Genomic DNA, 14999 nt, shown 5'->3' with positions numbered 1-14999 from the left:
AATCAATTTCAAGTATTTTGCATTCTTTTGAAAATCTAAATCCCCGGGCATTGTGTTTACTTAGATCTTTTTAATGCTAATTTATTAAAATATGTTGATACAAAATGCCACATAAATATGTAGAGTTTAACATGTCAATGAAACTAAGAACTGAAATCGTTAATGAAACAACAGATGTGATGGTGATCAAACTCCCTGCTACCACTCAAAGCAATAGGATACAGCAATAGTGAAATTAACATGACTGTGGATATGTTGCACCCCAAAGCCATTCTGAGCCAGCTCCTGGTTTGCAATTAGCTACTTTATGGCTTAATTATCTTCCCCTTTTAAATTGTTCGTACTGTATATAGCTCTAATTCGAACAGGATTTTAGCACAAGACAGAAAGGAGCCAATTCTATGTGAACAATATGCCACATGTAGTTAAATAAATAAAATACAAATAAATGAAAGAAGATGGAAATCAACAGAGGGGATAGAGAACTGCACGGTGGTGAACAGAGACAGTGATTAACAGAAGCACTGGTAGGAAGGTGGAGATGCTTTCAAACAGCAGCAGACTGATTATAGCATTACGGTAATGACTAATCAGCCTCATAAAGCTGTTTTTAGTGCTTAAACCTTATTAAACAGAATCAATTGTAATTCTTTGCGTATTGGAATTGGCTATTGTATACCTTTGTTGCATGATTTCTGCAGCTTTAGAGTTTTATTATTATTATTTTTTTCCCCCAATCAAATTCATGTAATCAGGATAAAAACCTTAATTTTATTTTGGGGTGTTTGCCAGGACCACGATGCATACATTGATTCAATTATATAAATTGCTATTTGCACAGAGAGCTAAGCTCCTGCATGTTTTAAATGGAAATGGCCAGATGTGCTGCTCAAAACATTGCAGCTCACATTATACAGGATCATTTGTTTTAAATAGTCTGAGAATCGAAGGGTTTCAGATGATGTCATTCACACCAGTAGTTTGAAGGGTCCATTCAGTTGATCACTTCAACAGTGGATATAATACTGCTGCCCTACCTGTCATTTTACACAGGAACAACATCTCAAGTTCACTATTACAGATGTCAGTTTTTATAAACTTGGAACACAAAGGGGTATTACTTCAGTGATATAAAATGATTTAGTTCCCTGGAATCTCCATGACAAAAAATATCAGGGATATGAATTAAATACGTAATTCCTATGTGAATATAGGGTCTCCGTACTTGTTGTACAATTTTTCTTCCATCCAGTAACCATTCTCTTCCATGATTGATGTTTTTCTACAGGAGGCAGCGATCAGCGCATGGATCCAATTCAGCGACGGCTCCGTGACTCCTCTGGATATCTTCAATCCCGACTACTACTCCCTCACTGCAACCTCCCTGGATGAAGAGGTGGTCTCAGTCCGGCAGGACCCAGCAATGAAGTGGCCAGTGATTGTGACAGAAGGGGAAGGACAGGGTGTTTTGGTGAAGGTGGAGATGGTGATCTGCGAGACCTGCCAGAAGTCCAAACGGAGAAGCGCTCTCGGCTCCGGGACTGGAAACGTCAAGGTAAAGTTCGGCCAGAACGACGCAAGCCCCAAAGTGAGTGGCAGCGATTACGGGGTGGACAATGATGAGCTAGAGAACCGCGCTAGCGACCGGAGACAGAAACCGGCAGAGCAGGACCGCGCTGGAATAGACGTGCATTATTATGGAAGTTCAATCTCAGACTTGGAGGATAGCATCATGAAAAAGATACCCACGACTGTCAAGTCTGCAATAATAAGGAAATCAGAGGGTGACAAGCTTTCGGATGATGGTAGTCAGCTCCAAAATATTCCCATTGACTTCTCAAATTTCCCTGCGCAGGTGGACCTGCCTCGGAACAACAGAGGCATGGAGGATAATGATCTGGTGCAAACCCCACGAGGCCTGACCGATCTGGAGATAGGGATGTATGCCTTGTTGGGAGTGTTCTGCCTTGCTATTTTGGTGTTCCTCATCAACTGCATCTCATATGCTTTGAAGTACAGGCACAAGCAGCTTCCCATGGAAGGACAGGAGACCATGAACCACTCCCACGACTGGGTGTGGCTTGGGAACGAGGCTGAGCTATTGGAGAACCACACAGGCCTTTCCCCTCAGCAGGGCGAGCACACCACCATGATTGACACGGGGATGGGGTTTGAGGAGGGCAGCCACCTCCTGAACGGTGGCTCCTCCCAGAAAAATGTTCAGGGGCAGATCCACAGGTCCGCCGATTCTGGGTGCGGCAGGAACGGGAAGGAACACAAAAACGAGTCGCTTAACTCTCCCACAACAAAAAGGAAGCGTGTGAAATTTACGACATTCACCACTATCCCTGCAGATGACAGCTGCCCTTCCATTAACCCGATTATCTTGGGCAGTGAGGATGACATTAAATGGGTTTGCCAGGACATGGAGCTTGGGGATTCCAAAGAGCTTAGAAACTACATGGAAAGGCTGCATGACACTGCATAGTTCTTTTATGACAGACTTGAAACAACTCACCCTTATGCCTTCAGAATGGGGAGGAGGGGCCTGGGATTCAAATAATAATATGGTGGCTCAGAGTTCCAAACTGTTGTCATGGAAACTGCCAAAGGGGCATTTTGTCATAATGGAAATAAGGAAATGCAGTAGATAACAATACAACAAGAAATACAACTAGGAATCTGAGAAACATTTTCAAGTGGATTATTTGGATTATTTTCTCGGTTTATGGAGTGAGACGTTGGCTTAATACAGTATTTTTTATTGTATCACTTTTCATGCTGTAGTTTCAAAACAAAACTTCAAATATTACAAATTACCTGGATACAGTATGTTAACAAAAACAAACAAAAAAATATATGCAGATAATGAATTGTAGATTCTAAGAATGTAATATTGATAAATATAACATACATTGTAAATACAAAATGCACATAGAATGACGTGACAAGTAATTTTTAATACACCTTTTCATTTGTATTATATTCCTATACTAGGATACTGTTACCCTTGTGAATGTCTGGCTTACAAATGTAGGTTTAAAACGATTTCTGTGTGTGTATAGAGGCCGATAAAATCAGCGAAACGGCACTGGCTGTCTACAATCCTGTTAACTGCGGAATGCATTGGAGAAGCAAGCATCTAAATAAATAGCAGAGTACTTTATCAGACAGAACGTATACATTACTTCGCTCCAATATGCAGGCCTATATTGTATCAGTTCCTGGTTCTTGTGTATTTATGGATCTCAAATGTAATCTGCACTGCAACGGAAATTAAATACAGCATTCCTAAATATTCTAATACCCTAAATCAGAGCTGTCAAACCTTTTTCATCAAAGGAGCCATGCTGACAACCAGCCAACTCCAAGAGCCTGAAATATTGAATAAACATATTGTATACTGTATACAATCGAGGAAAAAACAAGTGCACTAATTTACCAGGTTCAGTTAACAATACAAGGTAAGTACAGCCTATACATTGTTTGAGATTTCTTTACAGTACTATAATATATACAGTACAAGGTGTAAGACTTCAGCATATACACACAGCTAAAGTTAGATACTCAATATATTATATACCCCAGTAGCCCTTACATACCCAAGCAAAACTATGTTGTATTAATACTGCGAAAGAACTTGTAAAAATACATATTAAACTCATGCTAATGCAGTCCCAAAGAAACTCTTTTCTACATAAGCCCCAATGTTACATCTAATATAAAATTGATAGCCCTGTCATTACATCATGATGCTTGATTTAAAACCCTCCGGTTTTAGCAGACCGCACTGAAAGCAGTATTTAATTTAACGACTCATAATAAGTGCATGCTTTTCTTTTAACTTCTTGGGCTGCTGTACTCTTAGTAATAATCAGGATTATACTGTAGATGCCTGACCCCTGTTACTGGTTAAAAATCTATCATCCACGTTTTTGCTGTCCTTCTTTTAGGTCCCTAGTTTTGTGTTGCCAAGATTATGTAACCAAGGACCATATCAGGTTTGAAGTACAGTACATTTATTTGGGGTTAAAAATGTCTTTCACATTCTTTGTAGACAACATATTTTGTTACTAGCTGTTCATATTCTTTTCCATTGAGAAATAATGCATCTGTGGTTGTTATACCATCAGTTCAAATGACTCATTGGTAATATATGATCTAATTACAGCATGACTTGTCTCAGTAAAAGGGCACAGTGTTTTATGAATCTATTGGAACAACAGTTTTAATTAAAAACTGCAAGTGTAGTCCAGCATTTTTTTTCTTTTTCTTAAATTAGAATTTGCCTTGATGGTGTTGCCAAGTGCTCTGAAATGTATTTTACTTAATTTGTTAAGTTTGATAGGCAATTAAAAATGCAATGACAAATGGGATTGTTGAGAGAGGAATGACCTGAAATAGATTTTGTTACCAAAAGAGGCCAGTGTGTTCTCTTAGTGTAATCAATAGCTCACAGTGCTATTGAACTAGGCAGAGCAATATAATGGCTTGGCAACTCCACCCATTGAATTGAATTAAGACTTGAATGGAGGCTTCATTTTTCTGTATCAGAATTCTGGATGCAAGCTGCTAACATCAGGGTTCAAAGACAAGGATGTAATTACATGTCTTATGCTAATGTCAGTATTGTTAACTCATCAGTTGTTAGAAGGAGATCTATTACAACAATTTAAAAACGAATTATTAGAAAATAAAAACAGTTGACAGTTCAAGCTGAAATTGACATCGAGGCCAGTGCAAGGCAAAATAAATAAATAAATAAATAAATTATAAATTTCAGTTTTGAAAAATATAAATCAGGAAGATCTTTCTTGTCATCTCTGCCATAGAAATGCTGACCTGAGCTACCAAATTAACACTTGTTCCATGAGCTGTCTTTCCCAGCCTTGCAACACCAGAGACAGTCAATATGTTCCAATAGAATGGAATAAACAGCCAAATGGACACATGCAGTTGAATTTAATTGTAGCACATGCAGAAACTAAAATGTGCATTTACCCATGCTTTTCTGTTCCGCTTCAACATACTTATCTATGCACTACTATGGGTTCATTCCACTTTTCTGTATCAAAGCTTTAAAAGGGTCAGGTTTATTTCAAACTGTAGATATGTTTCTGAAATGAATTCTGAAACTGCAGGCAGTCTGAATGAGCTGCAGATGTGTAATGGAATAACCCCCTGTAGCTCAGTAACTACTAGGAAGCAGTAACTACCTTTCCACACAGGTAATGCAGCCACTTTGTACTGTACAATTACAATGCATGATTGTAGCATATATGAGCCATGTCTTGAATAGAGTAGTCCCACAGAGAACTAGCCTTTCAGAATGTCGCTGCTCAACAATCCACACGGTACCATTATGCAGAGCAGTCACTAGTGTACATAATATAATTAATGACTAAAGCCTGTTGGCAGTACCCAATATAAAGGTTTTTTTAAAAGCGCTCCAGATATTAAGTGTATACCAATTTAGCAATTCATCAATAAAAAAAACTTAGATTAAATAAACAAATGTTAAAAACATATTCACCGTAAGGAGGAAAACAGACAGAACTGATGATGTACCCTTTATAAAATGATCTAATGTTGCATTGATTTTTTTTGGCAGAGTCTAACGAAATGCAGTTTTCTATGCAATCAATCAAGCAGTCATTAAAAAGAAGTCTGAGATTAAACAGACACTAATAGCTAGGCAGTGGTGTTTACATCAGCAGAAAATCAGAGCTATCACCACTGAGACATGACGGGGCCCCCTGGCCAGCAACTATGCTGTGCTTTTATATCAAGAGTTGAGAACTACATGGTGTAAATGTGACACGCTGACACTGTGGTTGAATTCACAAAAAATGTGTTCTGAGGCTTACACCCAGGCACATTTTCTGCTACTGTAGAAACAATCGATTGTGCTTTTCAGGATAGCAATGTAAATTCCCACAGTAAAATGGCAGATTCATTAAATAATGATTTTACTAGATGTTTATGCGACATTTCCCTATCAGTCCTTCAAACAAAATTACTGTAACCATTTACAACTCCAAATTGCAATTATTTTCTAATTAACCTCTGGATTGCATTCACAGGAAACATTAGCTGAGGATGGGAATAGTGAGATGTTAAGATGCTCTTTTGTAAAATGCAATCTCTATTCATAGATTTTATTTTGAAATCCAAATTGCTTGTAGGGCATTTTTTTATAGGGAGTCTTGATTGTTTGAGTAACCATCTATATATAAATCCTTTAGCGTAATCTTGATTGATTTATCCATCATGCTGTATGCTGTATACTGTATGCTGACTGCAGCACCAGGCAGTCAGTTACCCATCCAAATACTGACCAAGCACTGACCAACCCGGCTTAGCTTTTGAAAACTAACAACACTTTATAGCTTTACGGCTACAGACAAGGACCCAGTCAATCTCCACTGTAGACTGGAGGTCAAAATGTTAAGCCCAGCTGCATGTGAGATGCCATATGTTACCCTGCAGCGATTCTTGGTGGAATCAGGCATGCAGTGGTGGTGTGACCTTGGTGTACTGTTTTGAAAATCTGGACCAGAAAAGCTTTACTGCAGTAGTTGTCCTCACTTATAGTTTTGCATTACCTTATAGAATGAAATAATTTTGCTTCATAAAGTTGAATGAAACCTGCTGAATAATGTTACGTTAACATATTAAATTACATACCGCTTTGCAGTTTTCCATATAATTAACGAAAAACTGACAAAAATATAAAACTGTGACCTCTGCGATTAACAGTTACTGTTCATAAAGCAAACAGTAACAAAATGACCCATGATACCACAAGCGGGTACGGCTGATAACTGGTCATGAACAATGCAGAATTCAAAAATAAACCCCTGCATGCAATAATAAACAAGTAAACTGGGCACATTCATCTGGTTTAACAAGCGCTGTCCGTCGTAATCTTGCAAAACAATACCAAACGTCTCCTCGCTTGGCTTCCATCTTCCACAAAATAACACATTAAATGAAAGATACCTGTTTCACACAGAGACACGGCCCTGGCGACTCATTAATTCGGTGAGGCTCTGGCAAATGGTTGTGGAGCCCTCTACTGTTTACAATGGGTAGTGCAAATAGTGAACTTCAGCGAGACAGGCAAGGCTTCAGCGTTCTTATTCAATCCTGCCATCGTATGGCCATTTAGTAGAACTGCTGGTTCAAATATAATAATTATAATTTTTTAAAATCTAAAGACAGCTCAGTATCCCTTTGTAATTATTCGGATTAACCTTAACCCCCGGTGCAAAAATAAAGACATTTCTGATATATTCTTAAAAACCTTAACCCTGTGGCGAGGAAATGGAACTGTTACGTCTTCAACAATCTGTTTGCATAAAACCAGCTACAGAAAGTACCTGACTCCTGATTGACTAGCGAATCAAACTGAGAAACACAATATCTCATTTGCATAGACCCTATGACTGTGCAGCGTGCGCACCTGTTTAAAAACATACTTTATGATTTTAAAAAAATGCTGTTGTACAGGTGTCCACATCAGTATTTTAAAAGTATTCCATTTTCAGTTTTGATAATATTTTAAAGCAGGAAGTTTCGAAATAACCAAAGAAAACAAAACAACAAATTCAAAGGAAACTGAAAGAAGTGCTGTCGTTTGAACTGTAGTTCTCCTTCGATGCTGCTGCCTGGTGATGAGTAGTGGAACTGTCATGTCAATGCAATATCTCATCAATGCAACTGAAGTGCTTTTGTTTCGTGTTGGGCGGTGCAACGGGCAGATATTTACAACCAAGTACACCTTCCAGGCAGTGTTGCCTCCAAGGCAGACAAGAAAAAATAACTTTTGGTGAAAGCCCTCCTCTTTCTCCTTTGACTGGCACTCTGAACAACTGAAGCTCAGAATTCAGAATGCAATAATGTGTCAATACTGCACTTTGAGAACCCCTGCACTAGGTAATGTTTTTTTATTTTTATTTTTTATTGAACATTTTTTAATTCGAGACAAAGCCAAAATAACCTTCAAAGAAAACAACTTCTTAATGTTATTTGTTTATTTCTTTAGATTTTGTTTCTGCAGGGTTTTACTGGACAATAGTAATAAATTCCAGTTTGCAGTGAATCAAGGTGTTAATGCAACCTGAATGAAACCTTTCCTTTCTTAACCCGGAGCTTGTTGTTCACAGAGCAACACTAATTCCCCCAAGCAGAGGTAATTATTTGAGCTGCCGTTCGCAGTCAATTTTCCCCCGACTACTTCATTCTGAACACTGGGTAAACAGGACTGATGCGGTCATGTCAAGCGTTTATCAACATGCTTTGTTTAATCTCCTGTTTTTGCACCGGTAGTTTATTTATTTATTTTTTAAGCAACATGGACCTGTGGCTCCTGTTGTTTTGCTATTGATCTCCTGCTTTATATTTAATGAAAACACTAGATTAAATAAAAAAATCCCTCTTCTTCCTTCCTTCTCTCTCTCTCAAAGAGATTGATTTCTTGTTTTTGTTTTTTTTTTATGGTATTCCGATTGTATCTATCAGCATTGGGGATTGATGTCAGGGCTAAGCGCTGGGACCGTGAAAGCCTAATACATGCTCTGAACCGTGAAGGGCAAAGGAAGCTACAGCTCGGCCAAGAAGGAATTTAACTGTCAGGAGCAGAGGATGATTGATAGAGACCCGCTTCTAATTAACACAGTACTGTGATTTGTCTCTATGTGGCAGCCGTCGCCCTGCTTTGAAACACTAAATCTCTGTCTGCTGTCGACTGCACCAGTTTTCCCATTCAGGACAATGATGTCCATGGACATGTTGTTTAGGCCAGGTTTATTTCACTACACCAGGGGTTCTCAAACGTTTTTGCTGGGACCCCATTTGCAAATGTTTCAGGCTGTGACGACCCGACCCCACCCCGAGGTGCGATATCATATGAAATTACTGTACATCACTGGTCCCCAACCTTTGCTGGCACATGGGCAACAACACTGAACAAGGGGCACTTCAGGGGCGCTACAGTGTTTTCACATATAATAAAATGGCCCACAAAAACAACTGTGTTAATTAAAAATAAGAAATCTACAATGGCATAATCTGAAGCAAAACTGCATTAAATGAAAGGGATACACACACACACACACACACACACACACACGATTGTGTACCTTCCTGCAATTGTGCGAATTCTGAAGTGCCGTGAACCCTTCTAACTTTAGTATTAACCTGGACACATTAAAAAAAAGAGCGACAAAGTATAGAATAAAATAAATATATAAACATTAATAACATTAAAAGTTGAATGAGATTGGATCTGATTTAAGAAGGTGACTGACAGTACAAGAAATAAGCACGCTGTCAACAATAATTAATGATTTAAAATGATCGTCAACCAATAAACCACAAATGTAACATATCGTGGGCAAGAACATAACTGACCTCAAATTCATTTCTATAGGCATCGTATCATATGCTACTTGAATTAAACTGGCGGCAAATAAAAATAAAAAAAAATCATACAGGTATTTATATATTTTACACAAACCCGATTAACAATTATATACTCCAAATCCCTTTCCTAAACTAACATTAATTTCAGAAGACAGTGCGTTTTACCTGCGTAAAAAAATGAAAATAATGCGTGCAGCCGAGTAAGAAAACTTGCTTACGTTTTCTATTTATCATTATTATTTTTAAAGCTTTTCTGATTAAACAGTAAGGTATTACGTTCCTGACACGGTTTGTAGTAAACAAGTTACTTAACAAATATGATTTGTACAGACAGTTCGCTTCCTCTCACCTTCCCACCAAACACATTCGTTTCGAAACCTGTCACTCATACTTGTAGTGCGTGGTGGGTGGGGAGAGGCCACGCTGTTAAGGGCTGAGTGCTTATGGATCTAGTCGAGTAAAAGAAAACAAAAACAACAAAAAGTTAATTAGCCGTTTGGTAAAACATGGCGGGAAGGCTGTCTTCATAATACATATTTTACTGTTTACATGGGGACAGTGTGGTCCAGTGGTTAAAGACCAGGGTTTGTAACCAAAAGCTGACCTGTTCAAATCCCACCTCAGCCACTGACTAACTCACTGTGTGACCCTGAGCAAATCACTTAACCTCACTTAAAGTTGCCATCGCAATCAAACAAGTGCAACGATGTTGGGTGGCTTTGATCATTAAAAATACTGAAGTAAACTACGGCAGCTTTGTAGTGCTGCAGGTATCAAATGAGCAGTCCAGTCCAATAGACCTGTCCTAATAAAGTGGCCAGGCCAGTTTGCACCTGTCCTCTTTCTGCTATACAGGAACATGTTATTTCCACAACTCTCTGAATTTAGCAAGACAGGAAGTAGATTAGTAATGTTTGAATACAACTCTCTCTGCTTTTCAGTTGCAGTTCTTTTTTTCTAGCAGTTTCAGATCACTTGAGAGAAGTGCTGAAAGTGAAATTCAAACCTGGGGAAACAATCCTCTTGACTCCTAACATTACTTTATTATATAGTAACACAGAAAGAAACTATCGTAAATTAAAGTTAGGGTTCTGGTTAAATCTGGAATTAAAAAAAACAAAACATGTTTAATATTTCTACCTGTACACACACAGACTAGGATGAAAACAGGTTCTATTTCAATATGCCCTTGACAAATTAAAATACTGTACATCCATATAATTACAATTATAGAGGTTAATAAATCAATTCGTCAACAGCCTTTTAGGGTAGAAATCAAGTTAGAACCCTAAAATCAATTACTGTAGTTATAAGGTCATTCTTAAACTTTTGCAGTTCATAAAACACAACTGTCTGAGAAGATCAGAAGATTGACCTAAGAGAATGTTTACAGTATAAAAACACTCAAAAAAAGTTTTTTAAAATGATTATTTATAGAAACATTCCTTACAACAGTCCTAAACAGAGACAATTGAATGATGAAAAAAAAACATCCTGTAATAAGAGTGTCTGTCTTTCAAAAAAATACATATCAGTGGCATTTTACAAAAGCATAATACCCAGATTTATGTAAGTAAGAAAGCTGTTAGTTAAAGAGCATGCTGGTGATAAAATAACAATAGCCTCAGAATAATAAGCTGTAAAGTACTTAATCCATGTTATCTTATTCAACATGTCAATACCAGTCTGCTTGCCTGTGTAGCCCGGGAGAGGGATTTTAAAATGCACTGGTGATGAGACTAATCCTGCCAGCTATGCTGTGTGAATGTCAGCAGGAGAGAGTACAAGTGAAATGGGTCCAGGCACATTCATTCATTGCACTGGAAACCTCCCAGGTTATGAGACAGTAAATGTGTTTACAACATTAAGTAAGCATTTGCTACACATTTAAAAAAAAAAAAAAAAAAAAAGCTCTAGCATCCTAATGCGAGCCGACACAAAAAACAAAAAAAAAAACCCTTTCACAATCTTATCTGATCTTAACTGAGCCGTGTTTTTACAATGACAGTGCGGCTTCCATTCTTTAAGGAAGCTATACGTTTGCCCCAGTTCCTTAAAATACATCCTCTGAAATGTGTGATTATGCTTTCAGTTTGTCACATTTCTATTTGGGGCTGGGGAGACTGACTGAAATGTTTGTTTAACATAACATAAATACATTTATTTTTAGTACTACTAAATATTTATAAACATCATTAGATAATACTGGGACCCATCAATGTATACTGTATATAACCATTCATAATATAAGTTAATATCTACATTAAACCGTGTCCCTTGAGAGAACTTTGACTGTGAAGACAGCTTAAAAGGACAGGGTCCGCTGTACTCATTAGAAATCTGGTTTTATTCTTCTTTCAAAAGTACACTTTACATAGCAAATGCTTTTAGCATGTTGTTAGTTGGTAGACTAAATGCACAAGAAACTATTATTTTAGAGTCTGCTGAAAAGGCAGCTTGATTATCAAAGCAAAAAGCCTTCTGTGGTATTGAATTAGTTACTTGACTGCTAGAACTGGGTTAATTGTATACTGTTTGTTATGTATCCCTCTAGCTCGGCTTCACTGTCAGCTCATTTTATTCAATATTATCACAGGGGGATTGGATTTCTTAAAAATAAAAAAGGCAGTCAACCAGGCAAGTCTCTTAAATCGTTTCTACTATTTCATTAAATAGTTATTACTCTGTGGGGGGGAAAAAAAACATTCCTCCGTTTTTCTTTAGGGGTTTGCAGAAACTTAAATTGAGATTTGTCTTTTTGTCTTAAAGAGATGAAAACCATGGCCTTAAAATCAAAGTGAATGCCTACTTCACTATTAGCATTCTGTAGCTACAGTTTGTAAGCACAAAGATAAGCGCAGCAGTAATATAGTTTATGAATTAAGAAAATACATTTTAAATGCTCGGTTAACATCCTTTTAAGAAAAATAAATGACAACAGTGTCACCAGATAAATATTGTGTTAAACAAACAAACAAAACACATTCAAATTAAGCTTTGGCTATTGAGTGTCACCACTGTCTGTTCCCATGACAACAGGTCAATCAAGCCACACTGCTCTATGAGGAGACATCATTACAAAGTAAATGCTCTCCTATGTTCTTGACTTCCACTTCTATACAGATGGTATGCATTATCCCAAGAGCATGTTCCATCTACTGTACCTGTGGGACAGGAAGAGCTTTAGCTACTTAGACCATATACACATTCACTAACCTCTACTGCATTTATGTGGGGCATTTATTAAAGGAAAGGGTTTTGATTTTTGCTCGGCTTGCTATACAAAATCAGATTTTTGACTATCCATATGGCTTGGTAATTCGTGGTACTGTGTGTCAGAATGCAGTGAAATGTGAAATGATCTGTATAAATAATATATTCTGGGTTTTTTTTTTGCCCCCAATTGTTTTGTACAAAGTATGAAAAAGAAAATCTGAACGGGTCTGGGTGTTAAAGTCTGGTTAGTCATGGCTTTGTTATGAAGATGGATTGTGGTCACAGGCCCATAACTACTTTCCATCTGTTCTGTTCACGGCTGTTGAGTCGGTTGTAAATACTACTTACCAGTAACGTGTGCAGCCTGCGTTACACATAGAAATGCCCTGAAATTATAATTAGGATTATGATTAATTATGATTAAGATGTCATAATTTAAATACAGCACTATCATTAAATACATGATGAATATTCAGTGATTTTAAATACATAATATTTTTACATGACAGCGGGAAAAAAAAAAGATGTTACAGAAATAATCATTAGATAAAACTTACGGTTGTTATTGTACAGGTATGTAAAGAAAATAACATGGTCTTGTTGTTTAGGGTTGTCCTGTTTCCCCGATACCAGAATAATCCAGAAATTTTAACATGCATTGTGTTGCATCTTCATAGAGTAATACTGCAAATTCCTATTTTTTTGCCAAACAACAGAAGAGCAATCAACACATTGTTACATGGAGATCATAAATGATTAGCTTTTAACACTACAAAAGGAACAACTTAAAAAAAAACATAAACACAGAGGTCATACAGTATTTAAAACAACATTATCTATTTGTTTAGGCACTGTCCCTAGATTTGGTTAAAGAGTCACTGATTAGTGGCAGTGTTGATCAATGTTACTGCTTACATACGAGCAGCTGGAAGAACAGGCTGACATGCTGGCAGGGCCTAGGTGAGTGGCATATGGCCACGTTGTGTTTCCGGTTAGCTTTCAACTCTGGAGTCTGCCGGTCGCGCCACATGCGACATCCATGCCGTTCAGTGCCAATTTGTTCACATTGTTCTTTCCGCTCTCAGATTCTCCCAGTTAGGTGGGGATTCACCGCATATACTGTAGTACCACACACAAGAGTGCTGCTCTGGAGCGGCTTCAGCTTGAATATACTGAAAGTGGATTAGATGTATTGGATTTCTACAACTGTGGTATTGATATGAGGGTTCCCCGAAGAACTAGCCCACATTGTCCAAATAAAAGGAGTGCCATTTAGAGTGCAGGGTGGTGCCATGTCAGCTTTGCGGTCGCATCAGGTGGGGTTAGTTTGCAGGGAGGTGACTTTGGGCATTTCAAACTGGGTAGAACGAAGAATTAAATATTGATAAAATATAATGAATTAAGAAAATATTGCTGTACACTACAAGTGTACTAGCTGTACACTTAAATTGTTTCTTTAAAAATAAAGATGATACAGTTAATTTATCAGTACCGTTAGAAAATCTTCAAGGGCAACACAATAATGTATCGCATGCAGTACACGGGTACTATACAGCATATTCCAATAGTGGCTGCCAGAGGGTGCTTAGACAACGAGGTACACACATGGGTTTGCTTTTAAATGACTGAGCAAACAAAATATAAATGATACATGAGATTCCCCATTGCAGAGAGTTAAACAAAACAGCAATTTCAGAGTGAAAATTCAGCAGCTTCATATAAAATATTCCTAGTTTGTGCTTGTTAAAATATCATAGTTAATACAGCTTTTTCCACACAACACTTAATGAAAGGGGGTGGGGGGTGTTGGGATCAATGAAAGCAGTTTAGTGCAAACATGGCATTTAACTGTCACTTTTTTTTTTTTTTTAAAGACAAGTACATTTTAATGTTAGTAAAAAGGAATTTATCACAATGCAAAATGCTAGCATTAAGCACGTACACACTTTTTATGCTGCAGCACGTTTGTGAAGACAGACCTGTCTTTTGTAATTCAATTCCATACGTGTCAAAAATGTTTAAACAAACCTGAAGTAGCATCCCTTATTGCAAAGACTAAGCCAAATAATACTGGTTACACGTCTTAATACAGACAGTAGCTACAAGGAAAAAAAAAAAAAAGAACCAAACCATCAATCATCTTAAATAATTGTTATAGAAGCAAATTACAGTAGTATGGTGTAGAATGCAGCAGCATGTATGAAAATCAATTGAGCCACGTCTCCTATTTCATGTACATCATACCTACTGCCTTCCGAAATACAGTAATTTGAATGTATCATTGCCTCGGGTCAGCCAAATCTTTTGCCCTTGAGATCTTGTGCTGGACAGTGCCAAAAAAACGAGTGGTTTCAGGT

General features: G+C 37.6%; 1 protein-coding gene across 2 annotated transcripts in view; it reads left to right on the top strand.

Moving 5' to 3' along the window:
• LOC117427780 (transmembrane protein 132C-like) overlaps window positions 1–4661 on the top strand; it is a 152063-nt gene extending 147402 nt beyond the window's left edge. Inside the window, exon 9 of one of the 2 annotated variants that reach the window (XM_058994619.1) lies at window positions 1289–4661. In XM_058994619.1, the coding sequence (XP_058850602.1) occupies window positions 1289–2488 (1200 nt within the window). In that variant the 3' untranslated portion in view covers window positions 2489–4661. The remainder of the gene's footprint in view (window positions 1–1288) is intronic. The other variant, XM_058994618.1, reaches the window with a different exon arrangement.
• Window positions 4662–14999: the final 10338 nt, after the last annotated feature.

The sequence above is a fragment of the Acipenser ruthenus genome, chromosome 21, assembly GCF_902713425.1.
Source record: "Acipenser ruthenus chromosome 21, fAciRut3.2 maternal haplotype, whole genome shotgun sequence".
Classification (NCBI taxonomy): Eukaryota; Metazoa; Chordata; class Actinopteri; order Acipenseriformes; family Acipenseridae; genus Acipenser; species Acipenser ruthenus.
The sequence above is the reverse complement of the archived record's forward strand: the minus strand, read 5'-3'. Positions and strand labels throughout refer to the sequence as shown.